This window comes from Calonectris borealis, chromosome 11, assembly GCF_964195595.1.
Source record: "Calonectris borealis chromosome 11, bCalBor7.hap1.2, whole genome shotgun sequence".
Classification (NCBI taxonomy): domain Eukaryota; kingdom Metazoa; phylum Chordata; class Aves; order Procellariiformes; family Procellariidae; genus Calonectris; species Calonectris borealis.
The window spans coordinates 23,394,655-23,416,539 of record NC_134322.1 but is presented as its reverse complement, the minus strand read 5'-3'; the positions used below and the strand labels follow the sequence as shown (position 1 = coordinate 23,416,539).

Here is a 21,885-nt window from a genome sequence, read left to right as displayed (position 1 = left end):
ACAAGATCATACCTCAGATCTGCATTGTCCTGATCTAATTAACAAGCATTTTATGCTGTATATGGTCACTTAGCTTGCGAAAGAATTACAAAGATGAACAGAAATCTATCACTTTGCTCAGCTACACCAGATTCTAGTGCTTTTTCAAAATGGTGAAGGTAAATATATATATATGGTGAAGGTAAAAATATATATATATATATATATTTATATATTTTTTACATATTGTTGACACTATCTGCAAGTGAGCATGGTATCCATGCTCTGTGCTGTACCAGACCATGGCACTAAGCCACCGTTGGATCTATATGGCTCAACTGATGCATCATTTCACATGTACACGTGCAAAAAATAACCCGATACCTTACAGCATGCAGATGTTGCAGAAGGGTTTGTTTGCAGAAGAAAGCCAGGGCAAAGACCCAAAGCCTGGAACTTTTTCAGATCTCTAAGTCACTCTCTTATTCAAAACTTTTTTAAAAAACAATTACTTCTTAAATGACTTGGCACTCTCGCTATGGCCATTTTTAACAGGGTAAGACCAACAACATTCTCCTCCAAACTCATATTTTCCTTCTGTTTATTTCTGCAATCTCCAAGGCCAAGATGCAAAGAGCATCCAGCTGCTTATACCCATATTTTACAGAAGCTTTCCCCCCCGCTAAATTCAAAGCATTAATGAAGTGCTATGAAAACCTGTGACAGCTAATTCCTGAGTTCTTTAGGTAGCGAGATAGCACAACTGTTATTTAAGGGAAGAAATGGGAAGAGCATCATGTGTACACAAAATGACAAGTTATCTTCTGATGCTATCATAAAACTAGTAAAAATTAACCTTCCGCACCATCCAGCAAGTAGAAAGGGATAAAGATAATAGTTGTTTTAACCAACCACAAGTATATTTCAGCATCCTTTGGAGTTACAAGCGGTTTAGAGCGTTTCAAGAAAAGTGAGAAGGCAAAGAGAGCTTCTGGCTACCTCTATCATGTCAAGAGGTGTTGAACGCGTAAAGCAAGCGCAGGACAAGTTGGCTTATTGACGTGAAGACTTTTCTCACGAACAAGTAATGCCACAGCTTCATAACCTGCTTGGGCTAACAGAGCAGCTCTCCTAAGAACTCACTTGGTGCTTTTGCACTGATTAACAGAATTGGATATGGTCCTGGGCCATCCAGGCTGAGACCTACAAACCCTTCCCAAATGATACCGGCACAGCGGTGACTCAAAGAGGACAAAGGTTTCTGGTAAAGGGTCTTAAACAGCGAACATCAACAGGTTCGCAAAAGAATTAGATAAAAGCATGTATAATAGGTCCATAAATAGGTATACTAAAGGGATGAGATGCACCCTCCAGCATCTCTAGACAGTCTTTGTGGATGCTGGCAGGGTAACAACAGACAGCAAAACATGGTGAGAGAGCTCAGCATCTCCTACAGTCACCACCTGAACCAGAAGAGTGGGCTGATAGTCTTACAATTGCTCTAGTTTCTTGTACAAATATTGGAACAGATTTCAGGAGCATCAGGGAATTTTGGTGAGGGAGCTGATGGTTGGCGATTGAAGAAACTACTGCATTGAATGGCAGGTTTGCTTTCCGCCTAGAACTGGTTTGCAATCTTTCAAATTTTAATCAAAGAAACAGGGTTTTCAGTCAATTAAACCTGAAGCTCAAGGGTAGGGGAAAAAACCCTACATTAAAAACCTCATTAAAAAAAATCTTTATAACTTTCCACTGGCAAACATGAACAGCCCATATGAACGGTAACACAAGAGAAGTTACTCTTCAGTGAAACTGGAAAAAAATGCTATTACAAAACAGAGGTGGCTCATCAGGTGTCAACATTACAGGATGGAATGCGAAGGCTTACCTCCAGCAGATCCGACACAATAGGTAGTATTTCAGGGTTACAAATATCGATGGAGTCATCCCGGTAAGTCTTCTTTTTGTAACGGATGTTACCCAGATGTAGTATCGCCGACAAGAGAGAGAAAATTCTAAAGAAAATTGAGAGAATTCATTTTCACTCAGTTGTTTTTTCTTAAAGCTAATGAAAAAGCAAACCACATCCCCAAACATCCAAGTGCCATCTTCGTATTTGACTCATTCCTCTTTCAATCCGAAGCAGTTTATGTCTCAAATCTCCAAATGTTTCCTCAAAAATGATGCTGAAATGAAGCATCCAATTTGCCTCATGTAAAAAAAATTTTCATTTACTCAAGTACCAAACTTGCATTGGTACGGCTTTCTTGAAAATTATTTAACACATCAAACCCACGGTTATAAAATGGCACCCCATATTATAAGAAAAAAAGAAATCCTCGAGTAATCCAGATATCCAGATCAAGTATCTAAATGTCATGCAATTGCCCAAATTACGGGGGAGACTGGACTCAGCCATGCAGGTGATCCTTCTTAGCCCCTGGCACATGTATTTATCACCTCCTCAGATCTAGTCCCCTCGTTTGTATAAGAAGCCTATACAAAAAAGCATAAATGCTTTTATAACATAGAAGCATACTGAGACAGAGAAAAGATGTTACACTTCAAGTAAAGTTATCCAGCCGTTTTTTTTTTTTTTTAATTTGATCATTTTTAAGTGATATTCTCACTCCTCTAAAAAAGTAGCTCTGAGACTATTGAGTCATGTCTGACTTCTGTCCCTATTTCTACACTCTCCGGGGAGCTAAAAATGAATAAAATCAAATTTGATTCCTAGCCTTGCCACCAGCTTGCCTGCACAAAACACCTGCACGTCTCTAAGCCAGTCCTTCCTTATCTCCAAAATAGAGTTACTGATTCCTTATCGTGAATTACAGGGATGCAATTATAAACATTTCTCTTCTGTAACCATTTCCACAAAGGTAAAACCCTATGTTTTGCTATAAACAATCAAGTATAGTAATACTTAAAATGTCCTTTCTTTTTATACTCAGCTGAAGGTGGTCACTCTTTCGTGTTACAGTTGTACCACGCCAAGGAGAATAAATTTGCTCATATAGCGAAGAATCCGCTATATTTTTTGACAGGCAAAATTCACTAGGAGAAATACAAGAACTTGTGCGCCAAGAAAAGTTATTGCACAGTAAATCAAAAGCGTGAATTTACTGTGACATCCAATTCCGCTCAGTCCAGACTGATTGCTTTACTCTGACAATTAAATTCCCTTACTCTACAGCAACCTGCACCCTAAAGAGGCTTTAGAAAAACCTTGTCACTGAAACCTGGTTCTTGAAAGATAAGGAACCACGCTGACATGTAACATATTTGCATTAAAAGGATGTATACTTGGGCTTATCCATGCGTGTGGAACGGATAGAGAAAAAGCAGTCTTAATTTCATAATTCATTTGTTACAAGGTAGGGATAAAGGATGAGATTGTGAAAAAGATTCTCAGCTGGGTGAAAATTTCTTGTTGGAGCAGAAAGCAGGACGATGTCTCACAGCTAAGGGCTTCTAACCTGCTGGCTCAGATACATGTTAAAAAGGCAAGAAAAATGATGCTTAAGAGAACAGGAGCTCATCAACCCAGTTGCCAAAAAAAAAAAAAAAAAAGTTGTGTGCTAGCATCTTAAACATCTTTTACCCAAGGTGATGAATAGGCTTTCAAGTGCCACTAGTACAAAGCAGTAATTCTCTGTTCCCCCATAAACCTCCGGGATTTCAGACAGAAAGAACCACGTTCATTAAATTATTGTTTGAACATTTTGACTCAAAAAAGCACAAGATTTCTCATTGTGTTCCAGCTACTGATGCGCTTTTCAGCAATTCTTATGATGTCAAAATCATACTCATTTTGAGCTCATTTTTTTAATACATATTTTTCTATGCCCGTTATTAACCTTAGGAACATATTTGTCAAATTCATTCAAACCTACTCAGGACTTCCAAGCTAACGATCAACACGAGAAGAATTATTTTGTGGTTTCGGTTGAAGATGACCCTCGTGAAGCATGTAATTCCTCACAGTCAGTGGAAGGCAGTATTGCAACCCAACCAAGAAGTCCAGTTTTTCAACCAGCGCTTCCAGTGAATTCGTGAATGAAGGCCAGTTGGAAATGAGTCTACAGAACCAGCAATTGCGTGCAAAGGATTAAGTACGATACCAATAATCAGGATTTCTGATTAAAACAGGATCTGGATTCATGACAACATTCAGAACTCAACCTGGCCACTCTCATGAAAGACAACAAAAAATGCTTTTACAAGTATATTAATGACAAAAGGAGAGCCAAGGAGAATCTCCATCCTCTATTGGATGCGGGGGGAAACGTTGCCACCAAGGACGAGGATAAGGCTGAGGTACTCAACGCCGCCTTTGCCTCAGTCTTTAGTAGTCAGAGCAGTTATCCTCGGGGTACTCAGCCCCCTGAGCTGGAAGACAAGGACGACGAGCAGGATAAACCCCCCATAATCCAAGAGGAAGAAGTTAACAACCTGCTACACTGCCTGGATGCTCACAAGTCTATGGGGCCGGATGGGATCCACCCGAGGGTACTGAGGGAGCTGGCGGAGGAGCTTGCCGAGCCGCTCTCCATCATTTACCAGCAGTCCTGGTTAACTGGGGAGGTCCCGGATGACTGGAGGCTTGCCAATGTGACGCCCATCTACAAGAAGGGCCGGAAGGAGGATCCGGGGAACTACAGACCGGTCAGCCTGACCTCGGTGCCGGGGAAGATCATGGAGCGGTTGGTTTTGAGGGCGCTCACGAGCCATGTCCGGGACAACCAGGGGATCAGGCCCAGCCAGCACGGGTTCATGGAAGGCAGGTCCTGCTTGACCAACCTGATCTCCTTCTATGACCAGGTGACCCGCCTGGTGGATGAGGGAAAGGCTGTGGATGTGGTCTACTTGGACTTCAGTAAAGCCTTTGACACTGTCTCCCACAGCATTCTCCTAGAGAAGCTGGCGGCTCACGGCCTAGACAGGTGCACTCTTCGCTGGGTAAAAAACTGGCTGGACGGCCGAGCCCAGAGAGTTGTGGTGAACGGAGTTAAATCCAGTTGGCGGCCGGTCACGAGCGGTGTTCCCCAGGGCTCAGTACTGGGGCCGGTCCTGTTCAATGTCTTTATCAACGATCTGGACGAGGGGATCGAGTGCTCCCTCAGTAAGTTTGCAGATGACACCAAGCTGGGCAGGAGTGTTGATCTGCTCGAGGGTGGGAAGGCTCTGCAGAGGGACCTGGACAGGCTGGATCAATGGGCCGAGGCCAACTGTATGAGGTTCAACAAGGCCAAGTGCCGGGTCCTGCACTTGGGCCACAACAACCCCAGGCAACGCTACAGGCTTGGGGAAGAGCGGCTGGAAAGCTGCCCAGAGGAAAAGGATCTGGGGGTGCTGATTGACAGCGGCTGAACATGAGCCGGCAGTGTGCCCAGGTGGCCAAGAAGGCCAACGGCATCCTGGCCTGTATCAGAAATAGTGTGGCCAGCAGGAGCAGGGAGGTGATCGTGCCCCTGTACTGGGCACTGGTGAGACCACACCTCGAATACTGTGTTCAGTTTTGGGCCCCTCACTACCAGAAGGACATGGAGGTGCTGGAGCGTGTCCAGAGGAGGGCAACGAAGCTGGTGAAGGGCCTGGAGCACAAGTCTGATGGGGAGCGGCTGAGGGAACTGGGGTTGTTTAGCCTGGAGAAGAGGAGGCTGAGGGGAGACCTCATCGTGCTCTACAACTACCTGAAAGGAGGTTGTAGCGAGGTGGGGGTCGGTCTCTTCTCCCAAGTAACAAGCGACAGGACGAGAGGAAATGGCCTCAAGTTGCACCAAGGGAGGTTTAGATTGGACATTAGGAGAAATTTCTTTACTGAAAGAGTGGTCAGGCCTTGGAACAGGCTGCCCAGGGAAGTGGTGGAGTCACCATCCCTGGAAGTATTTAAAAGACGTGTAGATGAGGCGCTTAGGGACATGGTGTAGTGGGCATGGGGGTGTTGGGTTGACGGTTGGACTCGATGATCTTAGAGGTCTTTTCCAACCTTAATGATTCTATGACATGCAGAGTAACTATTCATGAACAGTTGAAAACTACTTCAGGGTGCCAACTTCCTGCCAGTGCTGCATTTGCATAAAGAGAATCATTAACTACAATAATGATGGGCATATTTTGTTTATATCTTTAAATTTTGTTTACTCCTTTACTGTATGAATGGTCAAGTGTCTTTATTCATAGAATGGTTTGGGTTGGAAGGGACCTTTAAAGGTCATCTAGTCCAACCCCCCTGCCATGGGCAGGGACATCTTTCACTAGATCAGGTTGCTCAGAGCCCCGTCCAACCTGACCTTGAACACTTCCCATGATGGGGCATCCACAACTTCTCTGGGCAACCTCTTTCCAGTGTGTCACCAATTATTCCTTCTCACCGGCCTGATATGTATGTAGAGCACAATAGTTTTGTTAGCCCAAGTCAGGTGAATTCTCTCACTGATTATGGAGATTATATTAACTAATACATAATTAACTAATATAATCTTCACACTATGGAAAATAAACTCACTGTCTGCGAGTCTTGGGAAGAAATCCCACCATCTCCATGGCCAGTTGTAACCGCTCAAAGTCATGCTTCAAGTCCTCGCCTTCCACGGAAAAGCAGTCCTGTTGGGTTCGAACAGAAAGATTTAGCACTGAAAGAAATTAAGATCAGAAAAGTCCAGATGGCCAGGTCAACACTTCATAAATATCATTTAGTGATTTCCATGCCTCTTATCGGTGACTAGAACGTTTCCAATCTGGCACAGGGAAATGAGATATCCAGGAGGCCCCACTGACATTATCAGAAATAACTGTGGCTAATTACCCCTGACACCCAGCCCAGGGACAGAGGGATTCACAGCACCATAGCAGATACAGCAAGAAACACATATGCAATACAATAAAAGACCAGGATTAGCTCCAGTGGCAAGGCATAATTTTTTTTCTTAAATATTAGAAAGAGTACGCACAATTAAAAGTTTGATTTTTTTTTTTTTTTTTAAAAAATCAAGCTGTTGAGGAGAATCTGCTTCTCCAAGGACTTTATGGAAAAGCTAACCAGAGTGCAAATTTCAATACAATAATTATTTATTGTATACACAAACATTTCTCTATATACTGCATTTTTATCCAGCACGGTAAGATAATCTTTCAAAGGACACTAGATCTCCACCACAAATGGCTTGGTTTGAATAGCCTGGACCTCAGAGGGGACTGTGTTGGTATACCTTTTCCAAAATAACATTTTTGGCTATTTTTTCCTGGAGATACATCTCATTTCCTAGGCTTAACCTCTAATCCAATAGGTGAGTCACACTATTCTAACAGTATGGCGAGAGTTCGTCAATGTGGGACAATTAGCATACAAAAAGGATGCGAATTAACAACAAGATGAAATATGTTACACATTTACAGGAAGTTTATTCCACATTAAGTCCTGGTCCGTTAGCAGTTCCTGTAACTAAAGAGGAAGAATTCAGTTTTAAAATAGAATTCACACAATTTCATGTAAAATATCAGTGAATTAAATCCTGCATAGGAAAGGGAAAGCTTTAAATATATTTTTCACTCACTTTATTCTAACTACCAAGAAGTTTTCTAAAAATGCGTGCATTGAGAGAATTTCAAATCCGCTACGTTTTATATTTCTTGGAGGCTAATGTGTCTGAACAGTTTAGTTTTTTCAGATACTCCCCAACCTGACGGCAGTCATTGATACTTTCAGGGAAATCGATGACATTCTGGACCCACCTAATGTTGTCCTGCACCAATAGTTAGGGAACACAGTCAAATTAATGCTCCTTAAATGAGCATAATGCTCATATTTACCACATGAGCAAGCGTGCGCAAATGAATTCTGAAAGTCCGCACTGAACAGAGTTACAGGAATACTACAGTGAACGTCACTGAACAGGCACCAAGTAGTCACAGGGTGATGACTGTTACTTGAAGAGACACTCGTACTCGCTTATAGTACATAGAATAAATCACAAATATAGAATATATAGAATAATGTTATTTTATATTATCAGCTTCCTGTCTCAAAGCACCTATCCCCATTTAAAGCCTGACAACTGTATCAGTGGTACATTCTTCATCTCATTCCGTAGCATCATTGCAGTGATAGCTACTGATTATGGGGAGAAATTCTAATTTAAGATATTTATTTCAACATAGGAGACTCCTCACACACAATCGTCCTATCCCCTCGACTAAAAGCTAGAAAAGTTCAACTGGAAAAGAAAATCTAAAATTTTTTATCGATGGTCCTCAGGGACAACAACTTAATATTGCATGGACAAAGTGAATTTAGAGATGTTGAACAGTCTATTGAAAATTACCCATTTTAACAGACATATAAGCTCTCTGTACACCTTACCCAAAGGAATGCAGCAAAGATATATACACTATATATCAGTAAGATCATCAGGGATCAGCAATGGAATTATTTACACCATAAAATATCAGGATAAGAAGTTGTCCCTCCTGAACTCAAACCTGAGCCAACCGGCTTCCTTGGCCGCTACACATACGCTAAGGAGAACCTGAAGGAGTTTTCACACCCGCTAAGGTGGGACCTGGAGCCTGCAGGACAATAATACACCCACAAATTCTGCAAATAAGTCTTTTTAAAAACTTTTTAAAAAGAGTCTCTTTTAGCGGTGCTCCACATTCCAGAAGACAATTTCATTTTGTGGCATCATTCATCCAAAATAGAGTCACGAGTCAACAGTGAAATACCATAGACAACTCCGAAGTAGCACAATCTACGCCAAAGGCAATTTAGTGAACAATTTGCATAACAATTGCCAAACTCATTAATCCGCATGGAAAGGCCTTTTGCAAATTATCTACTTAAAAGCAGATGCTCTCTGTAGTATTTCAGCTCTGTACTGTTTCCTAATGGATGATAAATGGATGATATTTATTAAAAAAAAAAAAAAAAAAAAAAAAAGGAGTTTCCTTGGTATTAGGGCAGAGAAGCATCACAAAGTCCATGCCCACAGACCAAATTTATCATTAATATTCCACCAGGGCAATTAGTTTCCCAGCAAAAGTGAGTCCCCTGCTTACTACCGTCACATCAAAGCAATCCATGGATTTCCATGGAAGTTTTAAAGTAAATAGGGTATCTTTATAAACCGGACGTCTGCAGCAGTTTGAGTCTGTGGTTATGGGGAGAGGTCCAGGGTATGCTTGAGAGTGAATCATCAACTGAAGCAAAGATGTGATCTACCACAAATATCACAGAAAATGATCCCAAGCAAAATAAAATACCAGATAAATAGCCAAATTGTAACAGCACGTGGTTTTGCTGTGCAAAATAAGGACGCATAACATGGTAAGTCCCAAGGTCCTGAGCTGGCAGGGCATTATTGGCCCCTGCAGAAGAAGGTGGCAAATCAGGGGTTTGTTTTAATTTTAATTCCTCCAGTAAATTGTCCTAACCCATTCCTTAAGCAATTAAGGTCTTCACAACATAGTACAGTGTATTAAGGTATAGAGAAAAGCATCTGCTCTTCATTCCCTGCTCTTGTAGGACCTCTAAAGATGCTCATGTATTAAGGATGCTAATGTATGAAGGATGTCAATACAACATTCAACATTTTTAAACCTTGAAGGGCTAGACTCCCCTTCCCTCCTCCTCTCCTAAGGATTTTGCAGCTGAAATCTTGCTCTTAAGATGCTTATTTAGCCTGAGTGAAACCCAACTCCTTCACAGATTACCTCTTACTCTTCCAGATGCATCTGCTAGAGTTCAGCAACCATTAAGCACATGGCAAAATTAGCAGGAACAACATGCAGCTGATCTGAAACATGCTTTCCCGTGCAAGACAAAACCAACAGAGACCATCACGGGACACACAGACACCCAAAGCACGTTGCCAACTGAAGCAACCACCTCCGACCTGGTTGCAGAGGAGAAGCTGGGTAAGAGGGAGAAGCTTCACCGTTCCCTTTTTTGGGTCAATCCATTTGGAAAGGATGATCATCTCAGTAGAACTATAATAGGAGAAGGAATTGTTTTTCTGTTCCAAATAATATCAGGATTTGATTTTCTCGCAGATGTTTTAGGGGGATGTTTTGGTTTTGTCTTTTTTTCCCCTGGAAGCTGGAGAGCAGATACACTGCCTCAACCATCATGAACTGATGCAGAAGGGCTTCGAGAGACTGATTTGCTGTTTTATTGGAAAGGAATTTCAATTTTCACATTGCCGTATCACAATTTCCATAAATCATCATGTATCATACCAAGAAGGAACAAAAAAACCCAAACTTAGTTTGCTAAAACTAGATGACCATATCCAACTCTTGAAGAAGCTTTCCAGATGGAAGGAACCAAAAAAGGGCAAGGGAAAACACATCTGTATTGTCATGAGCTAATACAGAAGCGACACCACTGCAGGGCAGAGGAAGGGAGAGGATAATGAATAGGTTAAACTTAATTTGACTTTGTTTTCTGCTCAGGTCTTGGTGCACCTAACAAATTCACGTGAGCAGCAGCCCCGCACCAGCAACACAGAAGATGGGGGTACTTGTACTGACCGGCTCAGAGTCATAGCAATAATCATCCCAGCTCTGTCTGAGGGGTTTCTTTGTCATCTGAAAGCAAGGCAGACCGGGTTAAGTAGTGTTCAGACCAACCATAACTCCCACTACCTGCTCTTTAACCAGGGCAGCAACGCTGACTTTCCAAGTAAAATAAATGGTGTTATTCCGAGTAGTCATTCCTTATTTTCTTTTTTTTTAAGGTAAGATTTATAATGCTTTTGCATTTATGGTGCTCTGATTCCTGCTTACAGTGTTTTCAAGACTCGTACAATAAGCTTAATGGACTTTAAGATCTTTTATTTTTCTTCACGGTTGGAGAAACCTTTGGTTTACCTACAGCTGAAGAGCTATTGATGTAAAATCACATTGAAGAGCAGATTTTTGTTTCTACTCTCAACCTCTAGGCACACGTAAGTGTTGGAAAAGTGCGATTCTCTGACCCATTAGAAAGCAACACTTGAAAGCTAAAAAGCAAGGAATTTGTATCTTTTACCAATCAGACAGGGATGGAGTTGAAAGAAGTCAAAGGACATGTCAGTCACCAGTCCCAAGAGGGAGAGACACATGGCAGCAGAGCTCTTAATGAACTTAAAATAAGGACCTAATCCTGCAAATCACTAATTTCAAAATGGATACATGTGAATAACCAGCACGGAAAATATTCAGCAAGTTGCACGGTATGCAACGGTCGGTATACCTGCCATTGGTATGAGACATGGAGAAGTCATTCGAACTCAGGGGATAGTTTAAGTAAATTTGCTTTTAAAAAAAAATTACAATCTTTTTTTTCCAACCTGCTCCCTGCCTTTACAGATCAACAAAGTAACAGCACATTTTGGTGAAATATCAGAATAGATTATTGCTCATCTGAAATATAAAATGCACATTTGTTTTGCATAACACAACGTGAGCTGAGGAAGTTCAATTTTTTGTAGCTTTTCCATTTTAATATTTAATTTTTAGTTAAAAACTGAGGTTTGTTTCTGAGCTCATTCTCTTTCCTTTTAAAAAGGCAGGGATTTCTCTAAGACACGTTTAAGAAGCCACTGTAAATGCTCAGGGGCCATTTTATTACTTTCCCCTTTTATGTTTCCAAAGTTTCCTTTCTTTATTCCTCCACTTCCTCTTTTTCCTTTTTTCTCCCTATTTTCCTTTTTTCCCTTTGCCCAGGGGGCATGGGAAAGCTGCTGCTGCATTGTCAGAAAGCCTTAATAGGAAATGATGCCCTGAACACATCTAAAGGAGCCATTTTCTCCATAGTTCCCAGTGTTAAATGGTCCCTCTAATACTAACCCTAATTATTAAAAATTTAAAAATTATTATAATAAAAACCCTAAAAATTCAGACTGTCACTATTGTCCATACACCGTGTTCAGACAAGTCCAGAGTCTGCTTCCCTTATCCACTGGACATACCTCAGCATCCTTCTCCAGCCTATTTGCCCACAGCATCCTAATTTAGATTAAAATAAATGTTTCAACCTAAATTATCACACTCCTATTAGATTACACGCTATTGGATTTATTATTTTACTTTAAATATTAACGCCCTTGAATGTTAAACTGCTATTAAAAAAAAGGACTATAATTAAAAGCAATGTTTTTGACTAACATAAAACTATTGGATTGCCCAACAAAACCTGAGAATCTGACAAAACATTCGATCCAAACGATCTTGACACTTTCCCGCTGCAAAACGGCAGCGCAGATGGTCGTGAAGATCACACCATGTCTCCAACCAACGCCTGAGTCACAAAGAGAGCGAGCAAAAAGCCTTCAGCTCTTAATATGTTACTCATTTGTCTGAATTTCCTGATCCTGCTAAGAGTGGGTGGGAGTCGTTAATATTACAATAGATTTTGGCTTTCATAGCCCACTTTAAAAAGATCTTTAAAAAGCCCCGGGTAAGTGAGACGTATTCCAGAGTTAAATTATATTTCTAGAAAGACTAAAGGCTATTTGGGTTGCACTGCGCATGCAAGTTTCTTTCGAGCTTGTGGGTTAAATTACTCTTTATTGCTAATCACGTTTCAGCTCCAAGAAAATTGCAATTAGTTAAAATCAACATATAACCTAACTACTCTTCCACATATTCCTAATCCTTTTTTTCTTTTTTTTTTGAGCAAAAAGCAGTAAAGTCCCTATTCACAAGCATCAATGGACAACTGTATCTTTAATAACTGAAGTAAATCAGATTTTCCAAAGTATGAGTTTAGTTGGTCACTGGTAGTACCCTACTCATTTTTAATTCACACATTTTCAATGGTTGCTGGTTTTTTATTTATATTAAATTTATTATATTGTTAAATTCAAAGGATCATGCTAACAGCCAGCCATGAAGCTACAGAATTAGGACTACCTCATGCGAGATGTTATATCCTGAAGACCTACTGGTATCACACATTTTTCTCTTTTCTTCTACTCAGCAGACGGATGTTAATGTGTAAATGACATTCATATAGATAACAGGTAAATTATTACTGTTTCTCCCTTCAACAGTTAAAAACACAATGTATTTAACATATGCCAGGTAGGGGACAAAAATGGAAAACACTGATTATTTTTTTTTCCATACTATCAGGTGTTCAGATTGCCAATGCAGAATTATTTCCCATGATGGAAGGCTGCCTATAGAGCATCAACACAACTCATTTTTACTACTCCACGCATTTTCTTTATTAGCATTAAGTATCAGCAGTAGAAAAGGCAAGACCACGTATTGTATTCCTGTGTAGTATTCCCACCTGGTTGAGGTAATGATATTCCTCAGGCTGCTTCAGATGAAACGCTGATCTCTCTTCCTCGCTCGCTCCTGCCAGGAGGTAATAAAATACATGGTAGTTCCTGGTGACAAATGAAAAAAAAAAAAAAAGACGTTAGACTTCAAAACAAACAGCAGCATTAAGCAGAGAAGCGCATGTAAACCTCATAACCTGACTTTCCAGCTTCTAAACTCAGACCTGAACACTGTTTAGAAATGGCCCGTACCCACTTTGCAGTGATGTAAAAGATTAAATTAAGTAATGGAGAATGAGATCCCTCTTTTCCATCCAAGGACATCCACTGCCCTAGAATATACTTAAAGAATTCCTAGCCAACATCGTCACGTTTTCCTCCAGAAACATGCACAATGCCTACATATTTATTAGAATCAAAACAACATGTTTCCTTGCAATGCAGAAATTATCATTATTTTTAATACTTTATTACCATTAAAAAGGTAATGATTTTGCAGTTGCAGTTCTTTAAGACAGAACGGAAAAATCTGCAATTTTTACAGCTACTCAAATATTCAAAATACTTGAATATTACTAATACTAAAAACACCCCAAGTGACACTCATCTGTTTTGCTTCAAGACAACTCTAACGCGGATTAATGCTAAGAGCGTAGCAGTATTTCTAAAACTAAAACTTTGCTTTTATGTTGGATGTTTTCCAAGAGGAACCAGTTTAATCATCTCGCAACACCCAAGAGTACATTTGTCAAGGCTGTAGATGCTATTTAACTTCGGGATCAGCCCATGAGCATTCAAGAAAACTTCTCGCACATCTGTCTCAAAAGGGAAACACAGACAGAGGTGCCAACAGTTGAAAGACAACTAGAAGCAGCAAATTAATTTAAAATCAGAGTAATAATTACTGAGAAAGGAGAATGCAACAAATAATATGTTGCAATTAGGAAAGAAGAATTTGCTTAAATTTGTTGTGTATATAATCTTAGCTTTTTCTAGAGGCCCTTGCGATGGCTTCAATGTGTTAAGAACTGTAAAACAGAACTAAAGTACCATCTCCCCGCCCCCCCCTTTAGATATTAAATAGCTTAAAAGTTGTGCAAGAAAACAAACGGTACGTAATAATCCATATGACATGAATCATAAAGACAATGGAAAATATAAATCAAAGCCCGTCAATAGAATAACAGAGTTTATTTTCCCTGGGTAGTACATTCCTCTCAACAGCAAAATATAAAATGCATCATTTATCTTTGAAGCACAGGGTTAGGAGCATGAAAATCCTGATCCCCCCGTGCCAGCTCAAACAGGGTTTTAAGCTATCTGTGCCATGCTATGGGCACACATAGAAGTCAAAACCAACCCTGTAAGCAAAATATAGGCACCTACCGTTCATTGTGCTCCTGATAGACTAGTCTTGATTTCTCCAGGAGGTACTTTTCAACATAAGCTCTGGAAGGAAAAAATAAAAGCGTTATTCATTGACCCAATATTCAACTTAAATGAACACAGCTTTAGCGGGACTTTTCAGTCTTAGTACGCACAAAAAAAAAGTTTCAGCCTTGTTTCACTTAGTTATATAAATTTCTTCCTAGGCAGAACAAGCCCAATGTTATGTTTGGCTTTTGAGGTTTTTTTGGTTTGGTACAAAGCCAACACTAACTTGGATATGAAAAACATGATCTCAGATGCGTTAGCCTATGGGCAGGGAGGGCAGGGGGAAACTCTGACAGCAATGAAGAATCTCAGATACCTATTTAATCCAAAGCCAGCAAAATAAAATTGCTTGCAGACCAAGATTTGTGCACACAAGAAACATATCTGGGTGCAAAAGTTTGCAAGATCAGATGTAGCTGCAAGAGTCGCTCCCCAAATCACTACTCCCTCTTCCAGAAGAGCCACTTCTCAACAAAAACTCGGGTTATTAACTTGTGGCTACAGTCAAAAAATAAACAATTGCAAAAGCTCCTTATTGGAATTTACGTTTTATCCCAAGAGCCTTCATAATAAACATGTTTAATTTACATATTAAATACTTTTTTCAAGCTTGTAGAGTTAAAACAAGCTTCGACAGGTTTTTTTCTTCCAAACAATACTAACCAGTAATGATAGGGATTTAGAAACAGGAGTTATAATTGGCAGTTTTGATGATGTAGCTGTGCTTTTCCAGCTACAGACACCCAGTGACGTGGCACCGACATTAGCAGCCACGTATGAATCGGGAAACCCCATGAGCCTTGGGCATGGTAGGACAAGGAGGTGCCTCCACGCTCGCTTCTCCACCATAGTCTCCAGATGGGGAAGACAGACCTATTTATTAACTGCATCTCAGTAATTCTCTCCCTCCTTTCACTAAAAAATAAAATAAAATAAATCATTTGGACATGCTGCAGAGGTTTTGTGAGAACTCTTATGGTAGCTCTTAGGAGAAGCTACTGGAGATGGCATATCCAACCCCCAACGGAGTGATCTTGCTGGATAGGAGAGTAAAGAAAGACAGACAGCAAAGCAGTATTATTCCTCTGTATGATGTGCACCAAAAAGGTTTATTCTTGTTTATTCCCTGCAAGGAAGCTGAGAATATCTATGGATATTCTTCGCCGACAGGGTTTTTTTGTATCCCCTTTCTAACCTGAAACCAATCATTCCTTTCCAAGCCACGCCACAAATTCACTGCAGGCTCGGTGAACAGATGAGTGAAAAAGGTATCAGAGTGTCCCAGATCCCGCTCGCACCCCTGGGTAGTAGCTCAGCACGCTGCTGTACGACAACCTGGATCACGTCCACCGCCCTTGACATTTCATCCCTTCCCCTGTGAGATCTGCTCTTATTATAGACCCAAAAAAAAAAAAAAAAAATCATTCTCATGCAATAATTTAGGTTGGAAGGGTCTTGTAGAGGTCACCTGGTCCAAACCACTATTTAAATCAGGGCAAATTTTTTAATTTTTTTTTTTTTTTTTTTTGGTAGATGCAACTAAAATGCTCTTTCGGTAAAACACTCCCTGCTTAGTGCAAAGGTCATAATGAATACATGTCCCAAGAAGAACTTATGTCCCCTCTTGTGAGAGGATAGTGAACAGGAAAACCAAGTTTAAAAAAGGAGATGTCTCCAAATGTTTGCTTTCTATTTACTGTTGTCAATTATGCCAAATCTACCTTTAAGAGTAAAGAGAAGGAGTTCTAAGAGTATGATTTCGTGTCAAATACTCATTTAAGCATGCTACACATCCTGTACTTAGCATCCTAGGTAACATCATCTGAAATCTGAGACTGAATTTCATATACAAATACCAACATGCAAATCACCCAAGCACAGCATGTTTGAAAGTGCCAACTCACGGTATTTGAGATACAGCCTCATGCCATTGCACAGATTTACCATTATACCAGCGCACTGTTGCTTTTAATTAAAATGTCTCCTATCTGGCTTTTCTGCAATTTTATGGAGCGTGTCAGATGTTGAGGCTTTTGAACAGGTTGCAAAGACCTTCCTCCAGAACTCGCTTATCATCGAACAGGACATAACAAATTCATAAAGCCTTATGGGAACGCACCTAACTGTGCCATTGCTCATGCTCCATCAATTTTAAAGACATCTTCAAAGACTTCATTTCATGGGGCGGGGCTGGCTGCTACTAAATCTCTTGGCTATTACATCTCTTAAGTTTAAATTCGCTTCAAGTTTTGGGTCATTATATTCATAGGGTTTATAAGCAAATATCCAACTGCTATTTTCAGCCTCCGAACAGAGCAAAATTCTGATTCAGGGCTGCAAATTACAGTTACATTAACAAAGCAAATCATATGCAGAATACAGGATGATAATTGACTCGGGTTGTGCTTAAAATCTATGCTAAGTTTTAAAAAAACCAAAAATACTTGTGATCTTCTTTGTAAGACTGTAGAAAAAAACTGTGGTCTCCTATGCCAGGAACAACTCATAGGTTTATTTCAATGTCTTTTTATTTTCATTGGGGCAGCACGGCAAGCATAGCAAAGCACAGTCACATCACACCGTGCAACCAAAGACCAAGAAAGTGCTTTTTTTTTTTAAAGAAGAAAGAAAATCCTTCTTATTTTATGAACTAGGGTATACGAATACAATGTTACCTGCACCTATCTGCCAAGTATAAATAGAGGCCACTTCCACAGAGCTGACATAGCGTGCCAAGATAATGCATTGGTAAGGCATTTGTTGGATTCTTGTTGCCCTGTGTTTCAGTAGGTATTGAAAAAATTGAGGCTTATCCTTTTAAGAGAACTGTTCACCAGAATTCAAGAAGAAGAAAAAAGAAAAAGAACATCAGATTTGACGTAGGATGAAGAAACAGTGGGAAGGTACACAGAGTACCTAAGCTCATTTGAAAAATTAATGGAAGCTATTTGTGTGATACTGTTCTGCTGGAAAACAAGAAAGAAAAGATTTTAAAAGCAATTCTCTAAAATAACAACAAAGTCCCAGCAAGAGATCTCTTAGGTAGCTGCAGAAATTATACAACCCCTGGCATGCCAGTTCTACTATTCGTTTTTCCAGCTGAGTTAATTAACACGGACAAAAAGCAGAGTTAACGAAGCCCTGCTCATTTAGAGCTAGCTTGAGTCACTTTGTGATGACCTGATGCCGTGTAAATTGTCTAAAGCCAAAGAGAAAGCCCACCCAGAAGGTTTCATCCATAGGCTTCCAACCACGCAGCACTTCTGCTGCAGCCCTCCCCAGGAGAAGGAAGGTTTGAGTCACAGCTGTACGTCCCATGAGCTTTGGGTAGCAGAAGAGATGCTGAAATAAACTGTGGAGAACCACGATGGAGACAAGCATCTCCTTGCAATGGCCCAGGGGAAAAAAGAGGCCCTAACTGGTCAAGGGCTGGGTTAAAGAGAGATTTCAGGGTAGAGACAGAAGCATATGGGGAATTAGACGGCGATCAAGAAGAGTCTGGCTCCACCGCCTCTGTAACACCCATCAGGCAGCTGGAGACTAAATCCCCCCGTGGCTTTCTCTTCCTGAGACTGAGCAAAGCCAGCTCGCTCAGCCTCTACTTCCTATCACGTGCTCCAGCCCCCTAACCCATCCTAGCTAAAACGTTCCCCTTTCCTGCTATCTCAGGAGGAAAAGTTCCATTTCAGCTTAATTATAAGTTGACATCATGATTAAGGAGAGCTCAACTGGCTTGAAGCCAATGTGCAGCTCAGAGATGCCAACATTTTCATACCAATGGATTTAAATATGCTAAAATATTTTCTTTTCCCCCTCTCCATTTTGGGAAACATACTGGCCAAAAAAATGAACCTTCTTTTTCGTGTACCCCCTACAACAGCCTGTTTAGGCTCCTTGTGCAGATCAGAGTACGTACAGCACCTTCAACCTGATTCCCACTTACCCGCGCACGGTGCCCGTCTCCTGATAATTCACTTGAATAAATTTGCCAAAGCGACTCGAGTTGTTGTTATGTGCCGTTTTTGCATTTCCAAAAGCCTGTGAAAAGAGAGAGATGCCATCATTACGTTCGAAAAGCCACCGCCTTACCTTATTTATATGCACGTCACTAGCAACTTAACTTTGGGGATTTTGCTATCATTGTATAATTAATAAAAAGCATATGGTGAAAGTTAGTTGAATGATCCACAAAATAATACGACAAGCTTCTGGGGACCATATTCATTTTCAATTTGGTATTCATGAAGGGCAGATAAACACTGTTTAAAAATAAAATGTTAGCTGTACAAGACAGATTTAATATTTGAAGTTATTACAGTCTATATTAAGGCTGTACTTTATTCATTTAAATAAATATAAAAGTACACTGCTTCAACAAGACTCTAAATTTTAATGAGCTAGAGGAAGCTGCTTTTTAATTACATATGGAATTAGGGGGGAAAATGCTTTGAAGACTACTCAGATGTTAGACAACGTCATATATAGCACCAGCATAACCCAGAGTATTTTCAGCATTTCAGACACTGTCGTTTCGATCTGCTGCTGTTGTTTTTCTAAGTCTTTATTATGCAAAGCTTTTATTAAAACCCTGCCTTACTGAGGCACCTAATATATAGAGTCATTTATTGCCATTTAGAAGAAATCTCTGAACAGAAGAGCTATTGGAAACCTGTAAGAACTGCAGCTCAGTTTCACTGAAAACTGGTATTTTCAATTGTGCCTAAATCACTTTAATAATAACCCAGCCCATGGTGACAGAATCTGTCAAGCTGCCAGGTCCAATTAATGTTTCATTTATTAAAGCAGTTTTGATAATCATTCACCTTTTCTTCTAAGCCAAACTTATTTAAGGTAATTATACGCAAGATAATTTCTAAGCGTTGTTTGTGTATGGACATTGAATTACAAATACGTTTTGTGCTGAGGCTTAATACCAGAGCTCAGCTCCGAGCTCCCAATAGATTTATTCCCTACTCAGCTATTTATTAGAAAAGATTAAAAGGGCTTTACATCTATAATCTGAAGCTTTTCAAGTGACCTTTTCAGATTTAACTTTGCAACTAAAAGCACAAAAAAAAGGCCAAATTAAATGAAACCTTGGCAAAAAGGTATTCGACACCTTCAGTACCTGCGTGATGCGCGCTCTCACGACTACCTTTATCTTCCCAGGCAGATTTATTTAGCAATCTGGTTAGATTTAATGATTTAAGAACCAAAGGAGGTTTGCTAACAGAATAACAACGTGATTTTTTCCCCCCCCTATTTGAATACAGGGATTTGTTTAAACTCAAGCTGTTGCATATGAATTTGCTTTAGTTGACTAAAACAAGTTCTGGGACAGCCGAAACCTGCCGAGCAAGCAGATTATACTTGAGAGATGATTTCAGACACACAGCTAAGGAACGCTCCCCTACAGAGGTTTCACATCTTTTCAGGCTGCTCACGCTTCTTTTCTGCTTATTCCCCCCAAAAATCCTCCCTGCACCCAGCACCCCTCCTCTACCCCACCCTCAGAAGGGTGTCGAAGATGCCCACACCTCTAGGTGACCATTGAAGCCCCCAAAACTCTCCTGGCAACGAAAATCCAGGCATCCTCTGCCCCGAAATAGGCATTTTGGCATTAAAAGATGGGATGCTATTTAACATTTCCAAAGGATTTACCCATCCTCCTCCAGGTATTTCAGCGAGCAGAGACACAGCGAGAAGCTTATAAGCAGACTACGTTGATACTCAACACAAGCTAGCGCATCACCATGTATTTATATACTTGTTTTAAATAATATTAATTACATTACGAGCATTTCCCTCGTAATAGGATCGACTGCGATCTAAGACATCACATGAAGGCAGTAAGATACATTTTCTATACACCTAATTAACGCTGTTCACTTCAGAACAAACGAACTCAGATTAAACGGATGGCAGCCCTATTCTAATCACCTTTTCATGTAATTTAATAAAGAATTTAAGCAAAAAACAATATTAAAAGGATCTTCTGGTTCCGTTCCCTGTGCTTATACCTTAAGTAATAGCTCTTGGAGAGAAATAATGTCTAGTTATTAGGATTTCTTTGGGAAGAGCCTTACCCAGGAATACATTTTTTTCATTCTATAACAAGGAACATTTAGAGTCAGGAGAAAACATTTCAAATATAGGAGTGGGGAACTGCGAGAGTCCTCTTTTTTTATGAGCTTTTTTCCTGGATTAATATGCCAGACCACATTATATATTATAACCCAAACGCCTACAGAAATCATAACCCATAATATCCCTCTTTCATGCATTTTTCTTTATTGCTGATGTAAATGAGAAAGCTCTTTGGATCACGCCTTGTTAAAACTTAAGGCTGACTCTATGGCAAAGGCACAGGGGTGACGGGCCAACAAGTAGCTAAAGAAACGCCTGATGTTTAACTTGAGACAGTTAATACGGTTTTGTTTGGTTTACTCACCACGTTTCTTTAACAGAACTATTGGGCTATAAAAAAAAGTGCTATTAATTCAATTTATGCATGCCTAATCTATATATACTTGAACAGGACATCACGTCCTTCTGCAGCCAGGGCATAATATAACAGTTCAGCCTCGGAAAACACAAAATGAGTTATAACTACTTCCCTAAAACAAATTATCATCTGTTCGTATTATTTCCCTTTACTAACTCATTGATTCAAAGCTGCTGAGCAGTTCAACGGACAAAAATCTGTAACAGCATTCCTAAAATTCTCGGGGAGACCAAAGCTTTTACTGGCCTGGGCTCAACATTTTGAAGGAAACAAAATTCAATACGTTCCTCTGTAGGAGCCGAGCATCCCTCTGGACCCAGCGCTGGTGATTCAACAGTTTAGAGCAGGCAGAGAAACGAGCAGCTCCATTCCTCCTGCCTCCTACAACCCTCCCGCACAAAGAGATGCTTATCGTGGACGGCAGGGAAAAAAAAATTAACAGTTTCGTGGCTAAATACTTCATGTTCCTCCTCACCTGATCCCGAAGGCTCGTGGTCTCTTCGTTTTGGACTGAATATTAATGCAATCTGGATTAATTACAGAATACAGCCGGAATAAGGATTATTTTAATGTCTTTCCTGAAATAAGGTTATTTTCCAAAGCCCTGCATCTAGGAAAACACCGCAGTGACTTGTTCTCATACGGCAATGACAATAAGATGCTGTTATATAGATAATCCTAATTGAATGTCAT

At 40.2% G+C, this 21,885-nt stretch overlaps 1 protein-coding gene across 1 annotated transcript in view; it reads right to left on the bottom strand.

Moving 5' to 3' along the window:
- The window catches only part of MYO9A (myosin IXA), a 190,647-nt gene that overhangs the window by 106,489 nt on the left and 62,273 nt on the right, over positions 1-21,885 (bottom strand). The window contains exons 3-8 of the mRNA XM_075160600.1: positions 18,631-18,725; positions 14,640-14,702; positions 13,262-13,361; positions 10,513-10,569; positions 6,491-6,588; positions 1,868-1,994 (exon numbers count right to left, since the gene is read on the bottom strand). Of these exons, the coding sequence (XP_075016701.1) occupies positions 1,868-1,994; positions 6,491-6,588; positions 10,513-10,569; positions 13,262-13,361; positions 14,640-14,702; positions 18,631-18,725 (540 nt within the window). The remainder of the gene's footprint in view (positions 1-1,867; positions 1,995-6,490; positions 6,589-10,512; positions 10,570-13,261; positions 13,362-14,639; positions 14,703-18,630; positions 18,726-21,885) is intronic.